This window comes from Anoplopoma fimbria, chromosome 7 (genome assembly GCF_027596085.1).
Source record: "Anoplopoma fimbria isolate UVic2021 breed Golden Eagle Sablefish chromosome 7, Afim_UVic_2022, whole genome shotgun sequence".
Lineage (NCBI taxonomy): Eukaryota > Metazoa > Chordata > Actinopteri > Perciformes > Anoplopomatidae > Anoplopoma > Anoplopoma fimbria.
This window is the reverse complement of record NC_072455.1, coordinates 10,296,492-10,322,901: the sequence shown is the minus strand read 5'-3', so window position 1 is coordinate 10,322,901 and position 26,410 is coordinate 10,296,492. Positions and strand designations below refer to the sequence as shown.

Here is a 26,410-nt window from a genome sequence, read left to right as displayed (position 1 = left end):
TAACCTGACTCAAAAAACTGGGGTGTTGCTTAAATCTGTTTGTTTTGTTTTTATTCACATCCACCTTCTTTTTTCTCTCCCAAGGTGATGACACTATGACTGGTGACGGAGGGGAGTATCTGAGGGCCGAGGACCTCAGGGAGCTGGGAGACGACTCCCTGCCAGGACAGTACCTGGACGGAATGAACTACCTCCGCTTCAGCTTGGAGGGGGGGCGCACTGACAGGTAAATCAAACTCTATTACATGTTTACTGATCAAGTAGCTGAAAAGATTTGATTAGGGCTCAGTCGCTTTCGTGAACCAACTGACTAAAACTATTCCTGGAAATTAGGATTTTTTTTTTTTTTGCATGGGTTTCATCTGACCAAATGAAGCAAATGTTTACCCTCATCTGCTTCATGCACCAACTAATGCTTATCTGCTCCATGGAGCAAACATTTGTTCCATGGCATCCATAAACACTTTTAAAAGCAGCAAATGAAGTGGTTGTTCCCATGTTAACATCCATTTTATGAAATGTGAATCTCACCCTAATCTAACCTAACTATTGATGTTGCTGTGTATGGTTGTTCTAACTTTATTATCACCATTCCTCTTGAGGATAAAAAACTCACTAACTGTGTGTGTGTGTGTGTGTGTGTGTGTGTGTGTGTGTGTGTGTGTGTGTGTGTGTGTGTGTGTGTCAACCTCCCCTGCTCATACTTCATCGTTGGTCCTCCTTATCATGCCTACATAGTCGAATGCAAAGGTATGTGCTGACGCTGGTCTTTTACATCTTCATCACTGCTGACATAACCTGTTTAACTGTCTCCCTTTAGCTGGGTATTGCACTTTTGTTGTTTTTTGAGAAAGTGAGTCTGAGTGAATTTAGACTTTGTGTTTTTCTAAGTGTTGGTTGGTATTCTGTCCACCACTTTGGCCCAGACATCCATGGTCCCCAGAGGATGAATACTGATTACTTTGGTGGTCCCCATGTTTGTTTTCTATCTGCTACATTGAAACTTCTTGACTTTCGTTTACGACCAAAACCTGCAAAATTGATAGCATTCCCATCAGCTTCAGCTAAAGTTTATGTTTACTGCTAATTTGCAAACATGAGCATGCTAACACACTTAAATGGTCAACATTATGCCTACAATAAGCTGTTAGCATTGCCAGTGTGAGCATGTTAGCATGCTTGTGTTTAGTTTTGTTTGAAGCACTACTGTACAACCTTAAAGCAGTTATTCAATGTTATTCTTCCTTTTAAGCTAGTCAAATGGTAAAAGTGTGTGAGACAATGCTAGCCTAGATGCTGTTAATATTCTTATTTTTTTAATTGTTTTTGGTAAGACAACAATGATGCAAAACATAGTTGTCTATTGATTTAATAGGAGTATTTTCCCTGAATGACATTCATACAAGTTATGAGCTACAGGGTATTAAATTACCACATCAACAGATTTTGACAGATTCTCCTATGAACAGGTATCCCTGTTTGTGGAATTGAAACGAAAGTGTATTTCCTGTAGTTCTCATTAATTTCCCACCCATTGTGCTCTATGCAATTGTCCTGACCACTGAGCTTCACTGGCTTCAATGATTTTCTTCTTCTCTGCTATAGCTCAGACAGGTCCTTCACACCAACCCACCACAGTTACTACTCCCCTAAGCATGAAGGCATCATGGACGAGATGCTCACCGGTCATCAGGTAAAGTACATGGTCAATTATAGTCACAGTCATCACAGGTGAAATACACCTCTAGCTTTAACAGTCATCTCTGATATGATGTTGTTTGTATAAGCAATGGAAAGTACATTAACACAAGTACAGTAATTCAAATTACTTTATACTTCTACTCCACTACAGTTCAGCGGGAACTATATACTTTATAATATACTTCATTTATTTGACTGCAATAGTCTGGAGATTAGGATTTTTATTTAAAAACAAATAAATACCATCTACTATTTTAGATCTAACTACTAAACAGTATATGAAGTTCTACTACATGTTAGTGCATCATTTATGATGCAATAATATCAAAATATGAACTAATAACACTGATAGGGGCCATACTACATAATGTTTTTTTAGTTTTGAGCATTTGAGCATATTGGTTGCAAATAGTGCAGTACCTTACCAATTTATTTCTGGTAATGGATTATTGGAGTAGGTTCAACCGCGACTTGACTCATTCACTCACCCACACACACACGCTAACACACACAACTGTTCTCTTGATCCTCCTGGCGATGTTAACTACTCTATATTGATTACAGTTAAGGTTAACTTTGGTGATTTAGTATTGAACTTTGATGAATGGCAAGCAAAGTATAATAATATATGTATTATCTTCAGTTCATAATGCTAAATAAAGTAATTGCTGGTATTTGTCTGATAAGAGGTTCTTTGTTTGAATCCAGGTTTCGTCACTTGCCAGGGAGTGTGAGAGGGATTCGTATCGTCTGAGTTGGGGCACCGAGAACCTCGACAATGTGGCTTTATCCTCTAGCCCCATTCACTCTGGGTAGGTTCTGTCAGACTAGGGCAAAATAATACACATTTTAAACTTTTACATATTGAACATAGGTGTGGTAAATGTGGATGAATGTTTTTTTAAGAAATGGCTTGTAAAATATATAAATTAGACTGTTTATTTTTTTACTTTAGACAAAGCCAGGCTAACTGTTTCCCGTCTCTGAGCTAAGCTAGGCTAGCAATGTCCTGACTACAGCTATGTACTTAACACACGGACATAAGTGTTGAACTATTCCTTCATGCAACAAAGGGAAGCGTAGTATATTGTCCATGTTAAAGAAATTGACATTATAAAAGCGACATCAATGACACATTTTGCAATTATGTTTTTTTTCTTGCTATACATATTTGGTGAAAGTACTGTAAATACTTATTTGAATCGTCACTACTCTCCTACAGTACATAGGCAGTATTGAGATGTAAGTGATTATGTCAGCACTTGTTGAATGTGTTTTAAAAGATCTATGTAACTACTCTGTCTCTTTTTCCTTATTTTGACTGTCTCGTGTCCGCTCTGCTTTTTCTCTCTGGGTTTCTCTGAATTGTTTCTGCTTGACTTTTGATTCCTTTCTGTCTGATGTGGTAATTGTTTTCAGCCATTCCTCTCCGTGCCCTGATCATGGAGACCACAGCAGGTGACCTTCTGCACCTTGGTTAAATCATTCTCCTCCTCATCATCATGCTCTTCCTCCCCTCACAGTGTGCTCTCCTGGTGGAGAGGTGTATGTGTCACTGTCCTCAACAGACATTGCCTCACAGACCTGGTTGTGGGTTTACAACGTGTCCAATCATTTTAATCTGATTTAAATTTCCACACTCTAAATCCCAGATTTGATGACTCCACATGGAGAGATTGTGTGATAGAAAAAAATTAATCTTTAATTGTGATATCTGGACAAAAAGAGACGGTGAAAGTTGAGGACATGTTTGTGGATTTCATACAATGTCTCGTTTATTGTGAATTTCTACTAACACACCTATCAACCTCACAAATACATTGGCACAAGTCTTATTATATAAAACAAGTATTATTTTGAGCTTCGGTCTCCTTAAGCAGAATAATACTTTCATATACTGTCTGTTAATCAGAAAAGCCTTATTTTCTGACACATTGAACTATACCACTGAGGTACTTTCCAGCAATGAAGGACATAAACCTTCGTCTTCTCTATTCTGGTCGTAAATTGGAATTTTTTTAAAATGGATGTTTTTATGTCTTTGTGCTCTTGTTAAACACTTGTGTTGTCTGTTTGGGTAATGACCGTGGAAAAAATAGAATTTTAACGTCACTTCATTACACCCATACATTTTCCAGGTGATGTGTGATCCATGTGCATTCAGTATTTGACACTTTGCATGAGGAGCGAGGTCAAGGAGTCTTAAGCTATGAAGTCAAACTGTTTGTTACAACTTGACAGGAGTCACAGAGATGGAGCAGTTGATCGTGGTGACCATTCAGTGTTGAGAAAAGAGACACCAAAGTGAGCGAAATGACCCCGCAGTCTGCATGACTGCTCTTACAAATATATGATACAGTGAGCAGAGACTTTTTACAACAAGTTTTGTTTGTCAATATACCTGTTAATATGCAAGAGAAAATTACATCTTTTTTACATTAAATCTTTTGAAAGAAAAAAAACACCAATTAGTGCTTACTATTATTCTGTAAACTTGTGCTCACAGTGGCTGCTGTTTACTGAGACCCTGTTTTAAAAGAAGCAGTTGACAAAACAATCCCTGCTCAGCCGCTGTTTAATGAAGACTGTATTATTTGGTCAAAAGCTCCAGAACAAGCAGGCAAAGGGACAACTGTCTTCCAACTTGACAACTCGTGACATCCACATTAGCAGTATGTGATCTTTATTTTTGGATAAGTAGCCACTTTAGGTAGCAACTACTTCTTGATTCTCTACCTTTCAGGTACTGCTAGTATTATCACTTGGGCAAACAATCTACCACGTAGCTTTGGTGTCTATATTCTCCTCATTTAATGGGTTCAATGAGATATGTCTTTAATTTATGGAATTATCTCCTGTTCTGCCACAGCTTCTTGGTCAGCTTCATGGTGGACGCCAGGGGCGGGGCCATGCGTGGTTGCCGGCACAACGGCCTACGCATCATCATCCCGCCGAGGAAGTGCAGTGCGCCCACGCGGGTGACGTGCCGTCTGGTGAAGAGGCACCGTCTGGCCACCATGCCCCCGATGGTTGAGGGCGAGGGCCTGGCCAGCAGGCTCATCGAGGTGGGGCCCTCTGGAGCCCAGTTCCTTGGGTAAGGCCGCAGGGATGGATGATGGAATTGTTGAATGTGCAGGATTAAGAGAGAAGGAAGATAGAGAGGTAGCAGTAATCAGCAGTTCAATGAATTGATACGATGTAGTATTTTTTCATTTCTAGTAAGTGGTAGCATTGAAAAATCAGTGTACTTTTACAGTTTTTACATTATTTTAACACAGGTTTTGATGTTCTATGTCAATGACCTTTTGAAATGAATTAGGATAATAGAATTTACAAAGTGTTTATCTCATGCATGCATCTCTAATGTAAGAGGGAAGATGAGTGGGATGAACAAAATCATGTAAAACAGGAAGAATAGGTCAGACCTGTAGTAAACTGTCTCTACATTCAGGCTAATGGCACTGATTTGTATCCTTTTTAATTGCAATCTCACAACACTGCGTTTTTATTTCAAATTTATTTAACCTCTGCCTCTGCATTACTAAAGCTGTTTCTGTATCTGCTCTTGCTTTCTCCCAGCACCAGGGAAATCTTAATCCTTGCTCTTCAGCATGCCCTGATTTCTTTCATAACAGCTGCAGTCCAACTCGTTTTAACTTTCCCCTTAACCCTTAATGATAAAGCCTTTCTTATTAACCCCACCTCCAATATATTGCACCATGATTGGTTTGATATGTGGCCTCAAATACTGCCCTCAGCTGGTAATGTTTGAAAAAATACATAGAAGCATTTATTATATGATTATGACCGTGTATTAATAATAATAATAGTATAAGTGAAGTAATAATTAGAATAAAATAATTATATAAATGATCCATTAACTATCCACTGCTCACATGATGAAGGTTCTGCCTGAAACTAAAACTACTGAAATAGGTTTTTCTTATTTGTTTAAATGAATATATTTAAATGTGTGAGTATTGCGCTCTGCAGTAAAACCTGCCTCCCTCTACCCTAAGGTGATTCATCCCATTATGAATGTGAATAATCAAGTTTTGTTTAACATTTGAAACTGCAAAAATATCTTAAATTAGATTCCAGCTGTTTTATTAAAAAAATAAAAATAAAATTGTTATGGACTTGTCACTGCCTGTTTGTCTTGATTGACAGACTTTGCGATTAAAAGTGGCATTATGAAAAAGATTATTGCGGATTAGTTTATTGTTATTTTGAAATAAAAACAGCTGGAACTCAATAAAACTGACTGTAATAATGAAATAAAGCAGGAGAAAAATAGGCTAAAAAGTGTTTAATTAGACATACAGTTAAAAATTACCACAGTGTTAAAAAGTGTTGAAAATCAGTCCCCAAGGTTTCTATTTTGCACCCAACCAAAACATTGTGTGCTCTTTCTTCCTCACTGCTGCGTATGGACGCTTGGTCGATCACACAGTAAACTCCACCTCCCTACTGCCCCTCCACCTCTTAATGAGGGAGAGAGTTTGGTTAGCAGAATCCTCCAGCTTGGTCCGCCGGGGACAAAATTCCTTGGGTATGGTGGAAGAAACATTTTTGCATATGAAACAATCTATGGATGCCAGTCTCAGTGTTTTACCTTCAAACCCTTCCATTTGATGTAATTCTGTCCATAAGTTATTGTGTTGTTGTTTTTGCGCTGGTCTTGTACCCACCTCATCTGCTACTTATGACCCTCCATATATGTCATAGCTGCGACCTTACCTTGCTGTTTTTATTTTTTTAATCAGCATCTTTGCTTAGCCTTCTCCATTTTTGTTTTAATGTGTTCTTTCTTCCTTTTTTCTTAACAAATGTGGGTTAGAAGATTTTTTTGGTTATTATTTTTTTGTGAAATTTAAATGGTTGTGTGGCCTGTGAGTAGCTATGGCACATGGTGAAATTTGACAATATGATGTGATTGGCTCTGTTTTTTTTACGTTTTTCATGTAAATGTTAAGTTAACCAACAGGCTAATTTCCCAAATATTAGTGTAACTTAGATAGCATGCTAATGTTTTTTGGCCTTTTTCCTTTAAGCATTTTCCTTTTTAGCACGAAATTACAAATCTTAAAAGCCAACCACAAAGCTTAAATAAGTTGAATGCTTAGCTACCTTTTCACCATTTGAGCCAGAACTTTAAATAAATAAAGAAGTTATGTCCTGCCACCACTTGGGGCAACCAAAGTGCAAAGCTGGCAAGTGCTAGCTTTAAATTAGCATACAAACGGCAACATTTGAAAACATCAGATCATCTACTGTCAGGCCAAAGAACCCTCAAAATATCACATGAAAATATCAGCAGTTAGGCTTTATAGCTGTGTTCGTCTAATGTTGGATTGTACTTGTAGCATGCCTGTTATAGATATGTGTTGTAGCTAGTTTGTCGTGATTATGCATATCAGGTAAGTATTAAAGTTCAATACTTAAATATTGAATAAAGTCAATCTACAAAAACATTTTTCTCATCCCTTGTGGGTTGTGGTTACAATCGTTAATATCGTTTTTAAAGCAGATAATCACCACCTTCTCAAACTACTGCCGCAGCATAATCCACTTTTCTGTTGTCGAGTAGGATAAGTTTAAAACACTCACTCACATATGACCAAATGCACTTCTTGTTTGTAGTTGTTTGTTACCCGTTTTAATTTGTTACTCACAACTAGCATTTTACATTGTGGTAAGCAACCAAGAAAAGCAGCTCACTGTGCAGCAGTAGAAGTCTGGAAAGTTGCCTAGAAGTAGACTAGTAATCAGTAGAATTAGCTAATTCTACAAGGTGAACAAATTAATCCACCTGGATAGTTCACTTGCATGGCTGATGCAACACGAGCACTTAAGCAATGCTGAAGTCAGACCAAATAGTCAATACACAGTCTTGTTTATCTTGTTTTATTAAAGATCAAATGAGTTATGAAAGGTGTTCTAAAGTGAACACCAGCCTTGTAGCCTCTGGGGAATTGACATGTTGCTCCAAGCAATTTGTTACGAGGCTATTGACATAAGCAGCAAAAAGTTAAATCTTGCTGTATCATAAATTGCACAGAAAGGCATGACGATAAAGAGTGCTGGATGTCAGGCTCCTATCAAGTTGCTTACATAGTTACACCTGTGACTATGTTGACGATGGAAATCCAAACTTCATAGAACTGTAATTACATCCAAACTATTGTGTGTAGTACTGAAGGAAATAGAAACAAAGCTAACCATTGTAGGACTTATCAGTCTAAGGTCTAAGATCTTGACTAAGAATTTTAAATTAAGTAAATTAAAAAGTAAATTGGACCATTCCCAGTGGCACTTGTACACACTGTTAACATCCATGACATTCTATACTTACTCACACTACCTGGCCTCCACCTCTCCAGTCCTGTGATTGTGGAGATCCCCCACTTTGCTGCCCTCCGGGGGAAAGAGAGGGAGCTGGTGATTCTGAGGAGTGAGACCGGAGAAAGCTGGAAGGAGCATCACTGTGAACACACCCAAGAGGAACTCAACCAGATACTCAACGGCATGGACGAAGGTCAGTCTCTGATGATTAAACAGTAGACTACACCATGACTTTGGAAAAGCAGATTTAAAAATCTACTTACTTTATTGTCCCTGACACATGTCCCACTCTGACCCCTCCTCCAGAACTGGACACACCAGAGGAGCTGGAGAGGAAGCGCGTTTGCCGAATAATCACAAGAGATTTCCCACAATACTTTGCAGTGGTGTCCCGCATCAAGCAAGATAATAATCTGATTGGTCCTGAAGGAGGCGTACTGAGCAGCACTGTTGTGCCCCAAGTACAGGCAGTTTTTCCTGAGGGCGCCCTAACCAAGCGTATCAGGGTCGGACTACAGGTAATTGACAAAGCATCAGTAAAGTCTATGGACCCCTTTGATATTAACTGTAAAATTGTTTTGTTGTATTTGTCTAATCATAGCAGAGGATACAAGCTTAGATGTCAAACAAGCTTAGATGTCAAACATCCCAATATAAAAAAGTAGATGAAAAACAAAAGTTGAACAGGTCAAATATCGGCATTAGATAAAAAGTCAAAAGATCAGCAAAATCCTTGGGATTCATACTCTTAGGATGATGGAGATTTGTAGAAAATGTCGATCTTGACCATGGTTGTGGATCAACCAGCTGACAACCAAGCAACATTATTATCCCTATAGCCACACGGCTAGTGTCTGAGAACCATAGGAAGATTTCTGTTTGTCAAGGTGGAGATGATCCATACTATTGTATGACATACCATGTGTATGAAAATGCCCTTGCTCAAAAGGTAAGATGGATGGGTGTTGAATGTCATAGCTTGTATTCAGTCACTTGACAACCCTAGTTCATATTTCCCTGCAGCAAACATTTCAGTCAAGAGATAACCCTTAGTACTTGGCCTTAGCTCAAGTATTACCCATTTGTAGGGTTTATTGACAACAAAATGTAAGGTCATTGTATACTCTGTCTTCTATCCTAGTCCCAGCCAGTGAGTGTGGATGTAGTGAGGAAGATCTTGGGGAACAAGGCCACGTTTAGCCCCATCGTCACCCTGGAGCCTCGCAGGAGGAAGTTCCATAAACCCATAACCATGACCATCCCTGTCCCCAAGAGCAACTCAGACCTGGTCCTCAATGGCTTTGGAGGAGACACCCCCACCCTACGACTGCTCTGTAGTATCACAGGTTAGAGAAAACGCGCAAATACAAACACAAAGCTGTGAATAGACCAACCGTTCAAACGCTCACATTCAATTATGCAAATCTTGGGTTTGTGTCCATGTGCAGGTGGAACGACGCCTGCTCAATGGGAGGACATAACAGGAACCACTCCGTTAACATTTATCAATGACTGTGTCTCCTTCACCACCAACGTGTCTGCAAGGTTACACAAAACAATATTTGTTCTAAATACTATATTACTGATTAAAAGAGCTGCAGATCTAACTTCACTGTTTCTTTCCGATCGCCTTCTGCTTTCTAGATTCTGGCTGATAGACTGTCGGCAAGTCCAGGAATCTGTCAATTTCTCCACTCAAATCTACCGAGACATTATCTGTGTCCCTTACATGGCCAAGTTTGTCATCTTTGCCAAGACCCACGATCCCATTGAGGCCCGACTGCGGTGCTTCTGTATGACAGACGACAAGATTGACAAAACCCTGGAGCAGCAGGAAAACTTCACCGAGGTGGCCCGAAGCCGAGATGTCGAGGTGAGAAAGGAGAGTGGGGGAGGAATATCTCCCCAATGGCAGCTGATGGAGGTGTAGTTCACTCCGCTGCATTTTGTACCAGCTAAATACCAGTATTAAAACCCCCCAAAAAATGATTGATGACAGTTGACAGTTGGAAGAAACATTATTGGACGACTCTTGTGACCTGTTTGGCAATCAAGAGATTACTGTCAAAGATTATGTTTAAAATGTCTGTAGGTTTGGTATATGAACACACACTGTTCTGTAGAATGGAAATTAGCTTCGGGAAGGACCAAAAACAATGATCTGATTTGCTTGAATTGTGATAAGGTTTTGCAACATCAAATTTTTGATTTCTAAAAAAAAAAAAAGATGACAGTTGCCTTCTTAACTGATTTTAACCAGGGCAACGATCTGTGTGTCATCTGCATTACATTGGTAGTTGTGCTTGTGGATAGTTGTCCTTGTGGATGCATGTATACTGTGAACAAAAAGGGGCCGGACATGATGCCTTGGGGAACCCCTCAGATCATGGGACACAAGAATGAAGGGACCTCAGACCACTACTAAAAAAGTTTTGTTTAATTAATGTGATTTAAACCAATATGAAGTAACACATTTTAACCAAATGTGCATGATCAGCAGTATCAAATGCTAGGCTAAGATTGTCCAGCTTTAGTGCCATGAAATGAATAGAAACCTCTTTCCCTATATATCATGGTTATTCATAAAAGATATCAACCTTCAGAAAAATACTTTTTGGGAAACTTTGACTTTTAAAATAAAAATGTTCTTAAAGGCTATGTTCAATGGTTTTCTCGCGAAATGGGTACCCTACTGCATGGAGGAAAATTGTTGTATGCTGTTAATACGTCTAGTTGTTATATTTCTCAGGTCCTTGAAGGCAAACCTATCTATGCAGACTGCTTTGGAAACCTTGTTCCACTCACCAAAAGTGGCCAGCACCATCTCTTCAGCTTCTTTGCGTTTAAGGAGAACCGACTAGCACTCTTCATCAAAGTGAGCGCTATTATGTTTTTGAAACATAGAAACAACCACCAAGGTTTTAAGCAAGTGTTAATAATAGTACAATGATATAGATTTTTTTTTCTAATTGCATATAACACTGTAATCAGAGAAGATTTAATGACTAGTTGACTGAGTAATGGTGGACTGCTTGGATGTTGCAGATCAGAGACAACACTCAGGAGCCGTGTGGCCGTCTGTCCTTTATGAAAGAACCCAGGAACTACAGGTCACTCACCCAAAATGCCATATGCAACCTCAACATCACCCTCCCATCATACTGCAAGGTAAGGGCACTACACAGATGTTTGACTCAAAAGAAGATGCTTTGTGTTGCATATCTTGTAAATTCACAAAAAGCACTTTAGTTTCATACTCTATTTGTTTGTAAACTGGATTATACTGTTATCTTGATCCTATTTTCCCTGTTACACTGTAATACAAACTAATTTCCACCTTATCAATTACTACATTATTCAAAAACACAACTGCAATTATTTTCCAATTCAATATTCCTAACTACACTTTCTTATTTAATTTATAAATGTTTGATATCACATGTAGTTAACTGCTAATTCTAAGAGCTACCCAGTGAACCATTTTCAAGGCTGTACTAGGCAACATAACATAATCAGATAAGAAGAAAACGAAATAAATTTACCTTAAATCCCAGATGTTATGCAATGTGATGGCAAGTCATAGATGCTTCATGCTGAAGCGCCAAGAGACAAAAAAACGATCAAAGTGTAATTTAGGTTTACTAGATTATTCTGTTTTTACATCTAACATATTTCTGTAATCCAGCTTTAAAGGCCTCTCTAGCTTTCCCTGAAATCACACTGACCGGTTGTCGCTGTCGCTTTGGTAACCATACATTGCCCACTGTCTTTTTTCTCCCTTTTAATGTGGCTGTTGTTTCTATGTGCACATCTTTCTGCTTCACGCTGCTTCTTGCTCTAAAAAGGAGTCCGATTCAGACCAAGAGCAAGAGGAAGAGGTAAAAGCAGCCACTGCTTCCCCCTCCCTCTTCTACTAACTAGCTCTGCTGAGCTATCCTGTTCACAGTATTGTTATCAGGACAGTGGACATGTTCACAAGTAGTCAAATATTATATTTTAGATCTATTGTGTTCATTGTAGTATATTAGATTGTGATTTTTCAGTGGCATAGCTCATTTTTGCTGTTGTGTTTTGTGTGTCCTTTGTGTTCTTTTTCTAAAGTAGAAGTTGTAATAGAAGTAGTAGTTTTGAGAATATTTGGCGCATATGAGTGTATGAAACAAGACTAACTGTGGTCAATTTTCCATGTTATTTTCCAGACCAGCAAAACGCTACAGAAATGTAAGATATTTTTTCTCATTTCATTGTATTCTATAATGTGTAATAAAATAGGTGATATCTATAATAATACTGCATGCCTTTATTTATCAAACTAATATGACAATAATACTGATATTGTGTAGGTGATTGGACAGAAGTAGTGTGTAGAATAACCAAACTGATACACTGACCCCCAGCGTAGCCCTTAGCTCACCATATATATCTTTTCTAAACCCTTTAAGCTTCATGTATTTTTCTCTTGTCACACAAACTTTCCATGACAGAGTTATGTTTCTCCTGAGGCTTAACTTCACTCTTTATTTTCATTTTCTTTTAAGTTTTACACCTGCCTGATTGTCTTCAATTTAACTCATTTTAACTCTTTACTTAGTGCCATCTATGTACATGAAAATTAAATGCTTTCATACTGTGGTGAAGTTTATTTGACAATGGCCTCTAATGTTTTGCTGGCTAACGCAGTCACAATGACATTTTTGTTGTGCCAATGTTCTGTTTATTGCGCCTGTTTGGTCTTTAATGGCTCCAAGCAAACAAGCTTGTCTGGAGGTTGGTGGATTGACACAACTTGGGTTGTGTTTATGCCGCTCAGGGAGAGCAATCCTATTTGGCTGATTGTTTTGTCATTTTTACCTGCACAGACCACAAGAAACAATTTTTTTTGTAGTTAAATACGAAATCAGACCTCTCCAAAAAAACAACCCGTAGAAGATTATTAATGGCAACAGTGAATGCACAGTAAATATACAAATCAACGGGATGTGTGACTTCCAATCGGTTGCAGTTGGTTAAGACAGCAAGAAGGGAATGATAGCAGCTTTTTAAAGAGTTGAGTGGAGGGTGATTGGTCATCAACTGAAGCACACCGGGGGACTGTACTAAGAAGCGAGTTCAACACACCTAGGATATATTTTGGTTATCAGGTTTAACTAAGCCCAACAATCCCCCTAAACAGTCACGCGATGGTGGTTAGCATCTCAGGGTTTCTAAAACTGTCTATAAATGGGGCGTTGTTTGAGGCATAGGACCAATCACAAACATGGTCAACTCTGCTGTCAGTAATGTAACATACAAACAAAGGAAAGTATAAAATTAGATAAATACAAATAAGTTAAACACATAATCCAAGCCAGCGCAACACAGTTGTAGCTGCCAAATGCAGGAAAGACAGTTGACAAAAAAATTCACAGACTGTGAATAACGGACATATAACTGTCCAATCTAGAGCACGAGTTGATCTGATCATAATTAGGTTTGTGTATTCCCTTAATTAGTTAATGTGTTACTTAGGTGTATTATTATGGCATAGAAGATACCTTATTCACATACACACCCCATTTCCCTTTAGGCATTTAGGGTGCGTATGACAATATTTTTTTGTGCTGTAGCAACACAGTAAAGTGTTGTTGGTTATGAGAGATAAGCATCATGAATTCTGGACTGAAGCAATATATTCCATCAGATAAAATTCAATTGGGAATTTTGGAAATTTGATACATCTATCTTTTTTCATAAATGTTGACCTTTGAACTTAACAAAAATATGGAGTTATTGAAAAAAACATGTGACCCTATACACAGCCACCATTGTGATCTAATTTTATAATAGTATAATCCTAAAAATATTAGTGTAGCCTGATTTGTTATCAAATTGGAATGCTCATGTTATGAATAAAGTAATACAAAATAATTATAGCCTATTTTAAACCAAGCCTGTTTTAAACCACCGGGGTTGTAGCTGAAAGAATAAGGCTAAAATATTGTCATACACGCTATAAGAATACATCTGCAACAGATCAATAAATTGGAATAGACCCCTGTAATAATACTATTTTTGTGTGCTCTAGATGGGTCAGTGATATCATAACCCTTTATAAGACTTAATAAGAGTTGATCTCTTATTTCAAACATAACCTGCTCCAGAGCATATTAGGTGTGCAGCATTCATTACCATGGAGATCTTCCCTATTAAGAATTTAACCACCTTTGTAGGACTGTATATCCAGTCTGTATACCCTGAAGTAACCGCTCTAACCCCAAATCCTGCTTCATAGTACAGACCCCTGAACTCCAGTTGCTGATACAGCCTTCCTCCTCCTCCTAATGGGTCCATAACGCTGCTACCTCTCTTGCGCCATGCTGTGTCAGGGTTGTGCTAGTACCTCTGGTCATCCAAATTCCAAAAATGAATTGCTCATTCACATGTGCGCTTGGGCTCTGAGTTCCTGAAACCGGGTGCTAGTGATAGCGACAGCACCAAGTTCCAGGAGATTAGAGGCCAGACTACTAGTATTGCTCTAGTTGTAGTCCTGTAGTTAAGATAAGAGCAGTAAACCTCTAAACCCATTTTGAATCTTCCCCTTCTACCCTGCTTGCCTTGTTCATATAGTAATGAGAAAAATACTAAAATAGAAACAGGCAAATACTATATACTTGAGCATTTAAATTAATGTTATAATAAAACCACCGGTGTTATAAATATAACATACTGAACATACATGGATAACATGCTACTGATTAAAATTCCTTGTATATATGTGTAATATAGGCATTATAATTATTTTATATAGATGATATGGATACACAATATCTCACCACATTACTTAATGAAGACATATTACCAAGCAGCCCTTGATCATGAGCGCCTCTCATCTACTAATTCAATCAGTACACTGAACATACACTTACTCCATTTACTCTTCATCAAGACCTTTCCATCAGCACTTCCCTTTGCTTTGCATGGAAATAACTTGCCTTACATAAATGTGTATGTGTGCGCTTGTATGTCTGTATGATTCTATGTATGTATTCTTTGTCGTGTTTCTGAGAGTTAATTTCATCTTTTGCTGGTATGCTGATTTTGGAATGTTACCTTACAACACAATTTGTATATGGTTTTGTGCAGTTATTTTTCAGTTTCTATGATAAAGCATTATAGTTATTTCAAATGTTTAGCTAAACATAAGACTGAATGGAGGGCAAATTAAATTAAAATAATATCCCTCTCTAGCCAAGATTGTTCAAGTATTCCAGAGATCCTGCTTTGCGTACAATGAAAAGCATGGCAAAGCATCATATTTTGTATAACTGGCTTTCTTTGATAGACCGACACTAGAAGTCTAAGTTGTTTTCAAGTCGTTTTGCCTCATATCAAATTGACATTTGTCATACATCCGAGCAATCTTGAGATGACTTGGTGTTTTTTCTTTGTTTCCTTTGTTGTCCCTTTTTCCATTGGATTGGTTAGTTTCTTGGTTTCATGGTTGTTAACGTTTTTTTTTTATGTATTTTTGTTTTTTGCCATAGTTTTGTCTTGTGAGTGTGGGTTTGCTGAGTGTATATGCAAGTTATTTCCTGCTCATATCCTTTTCCATCGGAAATATTTAGCCCTTGCTTTTCCACAGTTCCCAAAAGACATATGAAAGTATAAGCCAAATTCCTCTGATACCCTGATGTAGAACCCTTTGTGAATTTGTTGTCCTATGATCCCTGCAGTGTGCTCCAATCTTGTCCTGATCACATTCTCCAATGTCTGTCTCCTTTCATTTGAATTTTTGATTTTCTTTATTCCTTACTTGTTCTTCCATATGGAAGATGAAGAGACGTCTACATCAGTGCTGAAATCAGAGCTGATTCGAGAACCAGACCTTCTGTCCGACGTGTCAGAGATGAAACAAGATTTGATCAAAATGACTGCCATCTTGACTGCAGACTCAACAGAGAAATCCCCTTCCTTAGGAAGGTCTGGTCTAGAGAAAGGAACTGAGGATGTTTCTGGAGAGCCATTAGAAATAATGGAGAAGGACTTAGAGAAAGTAAAAGAGGACCTAGAGAAAGTCAGTGAGATACTGAGGAGTGGAACATATGAGGATGAGGCAGCAGAGGAGGCACCAAAAGCAGCTAGAATGGTCGAGGAGTGGGTTCTCCTCTCGGACAATGAGATAGAGGTGGCCAAAAAGATGGCAGCCTTAGAAACTCAAGAGCCTGTGTTACGTGAAAGCAGAGCTAACAGGGCTCCCAGACCTAAAGCAATAAAAGACAGTGGTGACCTTAAAGAGTACCTCCTGGATGCACCAGTAAGCTCCAAAATTAAAGTGAAAAAAGAGCCAGCTGTCCAAGAAAAGTTCACAGATGTTGTACTACGTAAAAGTGCAAAGCCAACTACCCCAACCAAGGTGCATGACAAAACTGCTGCTAAGCCAGTCAAAAGGAAGGGGAAAGACCAGGGGCAGGCAGAGGAAACAACAGAGACGGGTGCTCTTCTAAGTTTGCCTACAGCTCTTGCCCCAGCTTCACCTGTATCCCCAGTTGTTGAAGAAACTCCCATTGGGTCAATAAAGGACAAAGTCAAAGCCTTACAACAGAAAGTAGAGGCAGAGCAAAAGAGCAAAACGGTCACTGGACACAAGGCCTCACAATTGCCTGTTATAAGCAAATCCTCTCCAAAAGACAAAGAAAGCCCTAACTCTAAACGGGTTCCCCCGAAATCCCCCAAAACTGAATCTGAGAAACTTGAGGAGACTATGTCAGTTAAAGAGCTGATGCAAGCATTCCAAACAGGACAGGACCCCTCAAAGAGAAAGTCTGGGCTATTTGAGCTCAAAACATCCTCTATGTCAAGATCAGAGAAAACCACAAGATCAGACACCATCCAGCCAAAGTCCATGACCAAAGCAAACACCTCACGTGTCTCTCCAGAACGAGAAGTATCTTTGGATTCCAGACCTTGCATGAAAGAGACCACTCAGCAAGACATAGAGATAGAAAGAAAGTCAGATGCTTCCGCTCATTCAGAGATAACTGAAACTGCAGACTTTGGAAATGGTGGTCTTGATGATAGCTCTGACAGCTTAAAACATGAGGGTGTGGCAGAATCTCCAAGTGGCAGCTCTGGAGATGGTACCCCACATTTGAGCTCTGAGGACAGTGACAAACATGAGGGTCTTGCCACTCCGGGCACAAGCCCAGAGAGTCTTTCTCCCCAAACTGGACAGCAGACCTCTACAACTTTGGTAGCAACTGGCACAACAGTCAAAAAAGAATTTATAGATACAGAGAAGTCTGGAGACTCTGGTGTAGGGACCACTGGTGACCAACAGTATACAGAATTGACTCTCCCTGTTTCTTCCAGCGAGGCTGCAGATGATCGCACTACAAGTGAGTTCATATATGTTAGGGAGAGTGAGTGTAAGCCATCTAAACCTCAAAAGCTAACAAAGAAAATTTCAGAAACTGTAGAAACTTTTCTTAGCGATGACGAGAGCCCTGCTCATCAGCAAGAATTGTCTTTTGTTGGGTCTCCAGCCTCTAGATCCTCTTCTCGGGATCATGAAAGCTTAGAGCTGCCTTTAAAACAAGACTCAGATGCTCTCAGTCCATTAGCTGATGAGTCTTTGACAATAAGCCACAGAGACTCTCTAGAGGGTAGTCCTCTAATGGAAGAAAACTCCTCCCATAAGTCCCCAGATTCCATTGAACCTAGCCCAACTGAGGAATCACCCCCTCATGACTCTTTAGAGAGCAGTCCCGTAGAGCAAAAAAGCCACCCATCCTTCCAATCAACTCTAGGTCCATCTAGTAAATCCTCAAGCCATCCAGATCCCTCCAAAGCTACAGACTTCCCCCAAGATGCTTTGCGTGGTAGGCTGCTACGAGACCATGAGGCTAGTGCTGATGATGACAGTTGTGAGCAGACATCTCAGATGACAAGTTCTGGTAAGAGTCCCCTCTCCCCTGATACTCCCAGTTCGGACGAGGTAAGTTATGAGGTAAACCCCAAACCCCCTGACTATACATTCCCTTCTGTTCCTTCCAAACCGGCTGTCATCCCTGAAGACCAAGAAGAGGATACATCAGACAGCTATGAAGCTAAAAGAAAAATTACTCCAGAGGAGGAGATGTTTAAGATGGCAGCCAAAATAAAAACATTTGATGAAATGGAACAAGACGCGAGAAGCAAAAAGAACTCTAGAAAAGATTCGTTTCCCACAGCAAATGCCAAACTAGGGGATGACAGCTATGAAACTATAGAGAACTCAAGTGAGAAGCTTTTGAAAAGTGAATGTGGGCTCGATGGACCCACTGAAGATTCAGAGTTAGCTCTTTTTGTTGATCCCCTTATTAAAGTACAACCTCCCTCTCCTTTTTCAGCAGGTTTGCATGATGGACCCCACAGCAAAGAGGTCAAGAGCACAACAAGAACAGCCACTGTCAGTTCAGAGGGGCCTCACTCTGTCTCAGCCCATCATCATTCACAATCCAAACCGGAAACTACACAGGATCAAAGAGTCCCGCCATCTGTAAAAACTGATGAAGACAGTACTGCCAAAAAGGCTCTTGTAACAACATACACTGAAAACAGGACTGATGAGCAAAAGGAGGAGAGTTTAAGGAACTCAAAAGACAACAGAGGAGATGATAAGGATGCTCAAGAATTAAGTGTTAGGCTAAAGCAAAGTAGCAATGTAACAGATGAAGTGAAAGGTGATCAAAAAGAGCCTACAAGAGCACCAGAGGCTGGGTGCAGTGCAGCTAATGCCACTGGTCAAACAAGGGAAATATTCAAACAGGAGGTCTGCATATATGATGACACAGAGGAGGATGATGAGGCACCGGAGCTCCCCAGAACTGAGTCAAAAGGTGTCACTGCAAGGGTAGACACTGACTCATGGTCTGCCATGAGGGAGGATGATGCCGCTTTTGCAGCTCGTGTAAAAGAGGAGGAACAGAAGATACTGAATCTGGTGGTGGATCGCCAGTCTCTGCAAGCAACTCCGGACACAACACCTGGTAGAACACCAACAGAAGAGAGCACTCCTACCAGTGAGCCCAACCCTTTTCTATTCCAAGAAGGGAAGCTTTTTGAGATGACCCGAAGCGGTGCTATTGACATGACTAAGAGGAGCTATGAGGAAGAGGGGGGTGGATTTGCCTTTTTCCAGATAGGTGAACAGCCTTTAGATGAGCCTCTCTTAGAAGAGGCCAGGCAAGAAAGTAGGAGATTCGCAGCGGAACCTGAAGTTGGCCTCAATCTAACACTAGAGGTTAAGACTGAGGAGACTGAGAAATCAAAAGAAGCAACTGATTCTCGGCTTCACTCCCCAACCGAAGGTGATCAGCAAACCTCTAAAGCTGATGCCTCCAAATCTAAAATTCCTAAAATGGGCATTTCCGCTTCAGCCAAGCCTACAAAGAAAGATCAGACATCCCCTGAAGGTCTAGACAAAAATGTGAACGAAGGATGCTTAGATTTAGATAAAAATGACCCTGACCAAATGATTACAACTGTACAAACAGCCGAAACTACAGTCACTAGATCTGTTTACTCTGAGCAGGGCCAGGAGTCCTCTGATTCATCTCCAGAAGAACCACAGTCAGTGATAGAAGCACCCACACCAACAGGCAAGTCCAAAGAAAGTGCTCCCACTAGTGTGAAAAAAACTCCAGTCAAAACACAAGCTAAGTCTGCTCAACAAGGTCGGGGCAAATACACAATTCCCTCTCAATCTCAAGCAACTTCCTCCTCAACCACTCTTAAAAAAGAGGCATCCTTCATTTCTGAATCTAAATCTAGAATTCCAATCAAGGCTAGCACTCCTAAGCACCAAACTATTGTCAAACATGCTGAATCTACCTTAGACAAAAAGCTCAAGGTACCTGTGAAAAAGGATTCAAGGAGAAAATCTGAGACAGACACAGGTCCCTCTGTGGATATCAAATCAAAGACACCATCTTCCAAAGCCAAGAGCTTCTGTGAGGAGGAGTCTACCAGGCCATCTGCTAAAAAAGAAAAAGGTCGCCCATTGAGTGCTGAATCAGCAAAATCTAAAGGCTTCCAGTCCAGATTGCCAGTCCGGGGTAAAAGTGGTCAGTCATCTCATTCATCAACACTCCCTAAAGAGAAAAGTGAGCCAAACAAACAGTCCATTGAGTTCTTCGAAGAGATAAGCGATGAAGCAGCAAAACTTGTGGCAAGATTGGCACAGGCAGAGATAGAGAAAGAACATGAGGTTGCAGCCGCCAACTCAGATGATGAAAGCAGTCTCATCGATCCATCAATCATAGAAAGAGAACCTTTCCCTGAGATGCAGTTCCCACCCTCAGGAGACGTCTTTCCCATTAGACCACTGTGGGACGACCCTGTTGAGACACAGATCCAGCGAATCCCAGATGATAAAGTCCAAAGTCAAGGTATCTCCCCAGTTTAAGGGGCTATTATCTATCTCTTGTGCCTTATTAGTCCACTGTAGCTGTAAAGGTGCTGCATCTCTGTCTCTTGTAGTTAAGTCCCATTGTAGTTGAAGAATTCATGTGGCTGTGTCTTTTGAGCTGTGTTTGCGTGCGTTGTGGTGTCTCTCTTTCCCTCTATGTGTGCTGAAAATCTCAAGATTGACTTAAAGGCTTTATGGAACTTGTGAAAACAACTTAGTGACTAAAACGTTTTAAAACATTAAAGAGTAATTAATTATTTAAACAATCACATGTAATGTCATTTATTTTCTAATGATTGAAATTAATGTTTCTTAATCGTAGTCCTACTACAAGATATATCAAAAAACATTCTTTACAGCCATATAATGTAATTGTTCAAGGTTAAACAAACTGTAAGGTCTACAAGATCAAGAAAGCCAGAAAAGATTTTTTCGGATACCATTTGTGAATGTGACTTGATTTGGTATATCTTGCGGCTCTGACCGCTCATGGCTGTCTGGTGGTATTTGCAGTAGATCCACAGGATGAGGCAGAGAGAAAAGAGCAACGGTTGGCCATTATAGCCGACCACCTGGGCTTCAGCTGGACTGGTGAGTCACACCTTAGTAGCAGTGATCAAGCGATCAAACATACATCAGATATACAGTATTGGTGCACTTTTTGCAGGCCAAAAGAAACATAATTTTAAACATTTCCATCATTATCACTATTATAATGTTTTTCTTGACAGAGTTGGCACGAGAACTGGACTTCAGTGAGGAGAGGATCAACCTGATAAGGATTGAAAACCCGAACTCACTGCAAGACCAAAGCCATGCACTTTTGAAAATCTGGGCAGAGAGAGAGGGAAGGCATTCAACAGGTTAGTGACAGGTTTCGGTTAATATTTTCATATAACTATTGAACAAAATAGAAAGTCTTGATAGAATTTACAGTGAAACTTTGAAGTCTGTTTTCTGTTTCAACAGAAGCAACACTAATCAAAAGACTGACAAAGATCAACCGAATGGACATTGTTCACCTCATTGAAACCAAGATAATGAAGTCAACTCAGGAGGAGACATCATCACACACATATGCAGAAATAGAGCGGACCATAGCATTGGATCATAGTGAAGGTACACAAGCCAATGTTAACTTAAAGCAGACTGATGATTAGGTTGTGATTTAGTCTATGTAGAACATTCTTCATGAATTTTTTTACCAAACAGTTCAATCAACTGTTTATGTATTCCTGCACTGTATCCTTTGTCAGGTTTCTCTGCCCTTCATGAAGACTTTGACAGCCCCAGGCCAGGCAGGCGTACAGAGGCTGCACGTAGGAGTCCAGGCTCAGGACAAGAGGTACCCATGGTGTCAGCAGAGGACCTGTCCTTCAGTTTGTCATCACTTCACGAGACAATGGGACGACCAGAAACTGATTCCACATCAACTGGCCTCCTAAGAAATGCCCAGAAAGAGAAACTACAAAAGGAGATGGATACAACATAGTAAGTTACCCGGACAGTTTAATTCATGTGACCACAGCTATATTGAATGAGCTACCAAACAAACATCCACAAGAGAAAAGTGCTGACTTCAGTTTGCAGGCTATAGCTATTCTGTTAATCCACTGTAACACATACTGCAGCTCAAAAACCTACTAGCATGTGTCAGTTTGGATAATCTGGATACTGTGGTTCTTATTCAAAAGAAGTATTTCTGTTTTTTCTCAAAAGACCGTTTTTCTTCCTTGCAATTAATTAACATTTATGATAATTTGAAAAAAGGGCTGAGTTGTTAGATTCAGTTAGGCGTTATGTGACTTAAGTTGCTATTTGGTGGAATATGTATTTATACATTATGACAATATAAATAATACTGACTAGATTTATCATTTATCAATTGATCAGCTATCTTGTGAATGAATATTGCATTTTTTTTCACAGCTCATCACATAGAGTATATGAGGAATTGACAGACACGGTACACACAGGCAGTTTTACACAAGTAAGTCCTTTCTTCACATTGTCCCGCACCTCTCCATACGACCACAGTTCCCATGTCCTAGACCCTGTGTTCAAAGGGGGACCCATTTTAGGCGCCCAGATTATCCCACCGCCTTACCCCACTATTGAACCATGTGATGATAAGGGGGCTGCTGGATATGAGGGGGCAGAGGGGGGAGAGGAGTGGAGCTTGGAGTGTCTACAGACCACCCATTCTGAACACAATGCTCATTATTTGTCACCGCGGCGAGAGTCATCCAATAGTTCCCGAACAAGTGTATGTGAGAGTCGACCATTGTCTATGACGGATTTTGGGGATAGCTTGGTTGAGTGTGATCAAGCTGAGCAAGACTTCAGGAAACTGTCTATGGAGCTTACGGGAAGCGATGAGGTCCATGAGAAGATTTGCTTAACACAACATCCTACAAGTGAACAACTGCCTACTCAGCCAACTGATCTGCCTCCTTCTGGTTCCACTAATGCTATGGAAGAATCCATGATGACCAAACAAATGTCCAGAAGACACATGGATGAAGTTTCACATCGACTCTATAAAGTCCTGTATGGATATGATTTTGAATTGATGGATTCAAATAGTGAGGATGTGTCTGTGGTGCCTATGGATACATCCTCTGAAGAAGCAATTCAGACTGGAGACAGCAAAGATGGGGTTGAGGGGGCTGCTAAACACACAAATATTGATGAAGATGTTTCAAACACTTTGCTTGAGATTGATGTTTCCCAAGTCTCAATTTCACGCAACCTTAATGTCAGATCCCTTAATGGCATGAATCAAATTGACACTGCCACTCAGGCATTAGCAGGTCCCTCTGATGTAAGTTGTACCATTCCAGATTTAATGTCACAAAAACCAGAGCTCTTAAGCTCAACTGGCTTTATTCAGGTGTCACATGACTCAAATTTTGAACAGATAGATGTTCATTCAGTAGATAATGCTATGCCAGGAGCAAAATACAGCTTTGAGGAAATACTATCGTTCAGACGGAATGAAAATGAGTTTGTGTTCTCCGTAAAGTCTTCACCTGAGATTAAAGAATCCAGATCCTGTTTACCAGAAGTCACATGTGAGACCATTTGTGAGATTCATAGCTTGGTTTATAATAGATCGCCTTCACCTGAATGTGTGACTGATGCAGCAACATTACTGACAGAGAGTAGGAACACATCACCTGAATCAGCATTGTCAGTAAATGAGCTGAATATTTTTGCACCCGATTCTCTAATACCTCAGTTTAGGCCCTTGTCTCCCCTACCGCCGCCTATTTGTCCATGGGAAAGTGGTGATTTTGGGGCTTCTGCCCCAGTGCAACCATTACTGAGTCTGCCAAATACTTATATGCTCTTTACATCAGAAGCAGAGGAAAGGCCTTTGACACCAATGGTTTCAAACAAAAGACCATTTGGAAGGCCAGTATCACTAGGCAGCGATTGTAGTGGTGAGAGATCCATCTCACCTCAATCATTAATTTTTGACATAGATGACAGAGCAACTTCACCTGAGTCAGTCATTTTGGAAACAATGCCGTGTTTTTTTAAATCCTCTGAGCATGTGACATCGTTTCCTTATATCCATGAAATGAGACCATCATCTCCTGAATCTAGTGGGTGTATCAATCGACATTGTTGGCTTCCAGCGGAAGTCTCAGAGTCTTTTACCACATGTAACTGTAGATCATCATCACCTGAGTTGGTGTCATCAGATTTGGAATTTGAAACAACACATTTTTTAACAAAGCCTTTTGAAAGGAGGCCATCATCCCCAGAATCTGTAGGATCTTTAAATGAATATAAAGCATTGTCACCTGATTTACCCATACCTGGATTCAGTCTCAACTGGTCGGACCCGGATATAGAACATGGCTCCATGTCTCCAGTCTTAGTTTATGATGAAGATAGAGCTTCATCAGCTTCTGCAGCTGCATGTGAAGATGAATCTGAATCTGTTTTGCCTGTTGTTAGTCATAGGTCACTCTCTGAATTAATTAAATTTGCAGAGATCGCTGAAAGAAACTCACCTGAAACATTGGTATCGGATACCCAGAACAAACCACCAACACTGGTGGAATCAGTATTTAAGGATGATGATGATTGGGTCATGTTATCTATGTCTGATATTGAGGGAAAACCAATTTCATCTGAGTCAGTGCCAGGCAACAGACCAATGTCTCCACGCTCAGCAATGTTACACATTACAGCATCATCTACTGAATCAGAGACATTCAATGAGTGTATGTCCCCAGATTGTCCCATACCACAATGTACGCCGTCTGTGCATCATGCTGTTAACATATACAGGGCGCTATCGCCTGAGTCACCAGTTCCTGTGCTTACACAGGGTTTACCAGGATTTGTTAGTGGGACCCCACTGGCAAGATCCTCATCACCTTTTTCAGTTTGTTCAGATTTAGAGTATGGGGCTATGTATCTGTCACAACTGTGCTCTGAAATTAGACAATCATCACCTGATCCAGTAGTTTCTGGAGATGACTATAGAGTTGACTCGTCAATACCAGAAATCAAAACAGAATCCATTTCAGTCATTGATCATAGATCATCTTCTCCTGAGTCAGTCATTACAGAAGTTGAATATACACAATCAGGGATTGACATAAGTGTATGCGAGCAGAGACCTGACTCACCGGCATCACAAGTATTGGAGACCACAGAGAGACCATTGGGTGGTAGTCGTCACACCTTACCTCTTAAGGCAATAAAGGTACCAGTGTATAGACTTGTTCATGATGCTGAACTTTGGAAGCTTATTTCTCAAATACATGATCCTCACTATGTTGGGGAGACTTTTTGCAGTAAAACCGGTGTTTTTGAGTATGCTGGAAAAAGAATTGAGTATGTACTGGATGATTCAGGTGTGAAAGAGGGCGGGTTAGAGGGTGATAATAAGTTGGACATTGCAGATTCATCTGATGCAGATGTTCTACAAGCAATGCAAACAAAGAATGAGAGGGAAGGGAGCCCAGTGTCAGACTACAGGCCTTTATCACCTGGGTCACTGATAACTGAATCAACTGTTTCCATGCTTGAAAAAAAGCAATCGGCAAAGGCTGGTGTAACAATTAGAGCAAACCAGCTGATATGTCAACTGTATGACCCCCATTATGTAGGAGAAGCCTTTGCAAGTAGAGTGTTTGTATATGAGGAGACAAGTAAAGATTGCATTCACCTTGATTTACATACAGGAGAGACATGTTGGCTAATGTCATCTGATCCTGGGGCAGAATATAGATCTCCTTCCCCTGAGGCCCTGAAGTTACCGACTGTTCTGAGCTCAGATTTGCAGGGGAGAGTAACCTCTGTGGATGAGCACAGACTTTTGTGTCCAGATTCACTGATTCCCAAACTTTCTGTCTCACTTCTTGATTCTCCAGTGAAAAATCACGGGGTACCGTCTACCAAACCTATGTCAGATTCAGAACATAAGAAATGTGATGTTGATGCTTTAACTACTGAGTTTAGGTCATCATCTCCTAAATCCAAACGATTACTGAGCAAACAAAGGCCTCTCTCACCTGACTCACCAGTACCTGACTTTAGTCAGGCTTTGCTAGAGACTGAGACAGAGTTTAATGCTTACAGGACATGGTCACCTGAATCAGAGGCTTCAGAACTAGAATATTCTCCTTTAATTTCACAGATGTTTGATTTTGAGGACAGAGCAGAATCCTGTCAATCAGGGGTGTCTGACTCTGATCTCAGATGTTTGTCTCCTGACTCTCCCCTACCCCAGTATACCCTGAGTGCATCCAATATGTTGGCAATAAGCTACAGATCCACGTCACCTGAATCAGTATATTCAGATGAGGATTTAGAAAAAGATTTGTCTATCCCTTGGCTTTTCGAGGACAGAGCAGCATCTCCTGGTTCACCTGCATCCAACGATGAATTTCGACCTCTTTCGCCAGACTCACC

General features: G+C 40.2%; 1 protein-coding gene across 1 annotated transcript in view; it reads left to right on the top strand.

Moving 5' to 3' along the window:
- Positions 1–26,410, top strand: part of LOC129093132 (ankyrin-2-like) — an 83,103-nt gene that overhangs the window by 43,655 nt on the left and 13,038 nt on the right. The window contains exons 26-48 of the mRNA XM_054601049.1: positions 85–226; positions 739–750; positions 1,606–1,693; positions 2,410–2,513; positions 3,121–3,159; positions 4,571–4,795; positions 6,155–6,253; positions 8,085–8,239; positions 8,353–8,564; positions 9,188–9,392; positions 9,495–9,591; positions 9,691–9,919; positions 10,796–10,921; positions 11,092–11,214; positions 11,892–11,924; positions 12,246–12,267; positions 15,858–18,302; positions 18,414–20,453; positions 20,987–21,064; positions 21,205–21,336; positions 21,443–21,592; positions 21,730–21,964; positions 22,403–22,463. Of these exons, the coding sequence (XP_054457024.1) occupies positions 85–226; positions 739–750; positions 1,606–1,693; positions 2,410–2,513; positions 3,121–3,159; positions 4,571–4,795; positions 6,155–6,253; positions 8,085–8,239; positions 8,353–8,564; positions 9,188–9,392; positions 9,495–9,591; positions 9,691–9,919; positions 10,796–10,921; positions 11,092–11,214; positions 11,892–11,924; positions 12,246–12,267; positions 15,858–18,302; positions 18,414–20,453; positions 20,987–21,064; positions 21,205–21,336; positions 21,443–21,592; positions 21,730–21,964; positions 22,403–22,463 (7,052 nt within the window). The remainder of the gene's footprint in view (positions 1–84; positions 227–738; positions 751–1,605; positions 1,694–2,409; positions 2,514–3,120; positions 3,160–4,570; positions 4,796–6,154; positions 6,254–8,084; positions 8,240–8,352; positions 8,565–9,187; positions 9,393–9,494; positions 9,592–9,690; positions 9,920–10,795; positions 10,922–11,091; positions 11,215–11,891; positions 11,925–12,245; positions 12,268–15,857; positions 18,303–18,413; positions 20,454–20,986; positions 21,065–21,204; positions 21,337–21,442; positions 21,593–21,729; positions 21,965–22,402; positions 22,464–26,410) is intronic.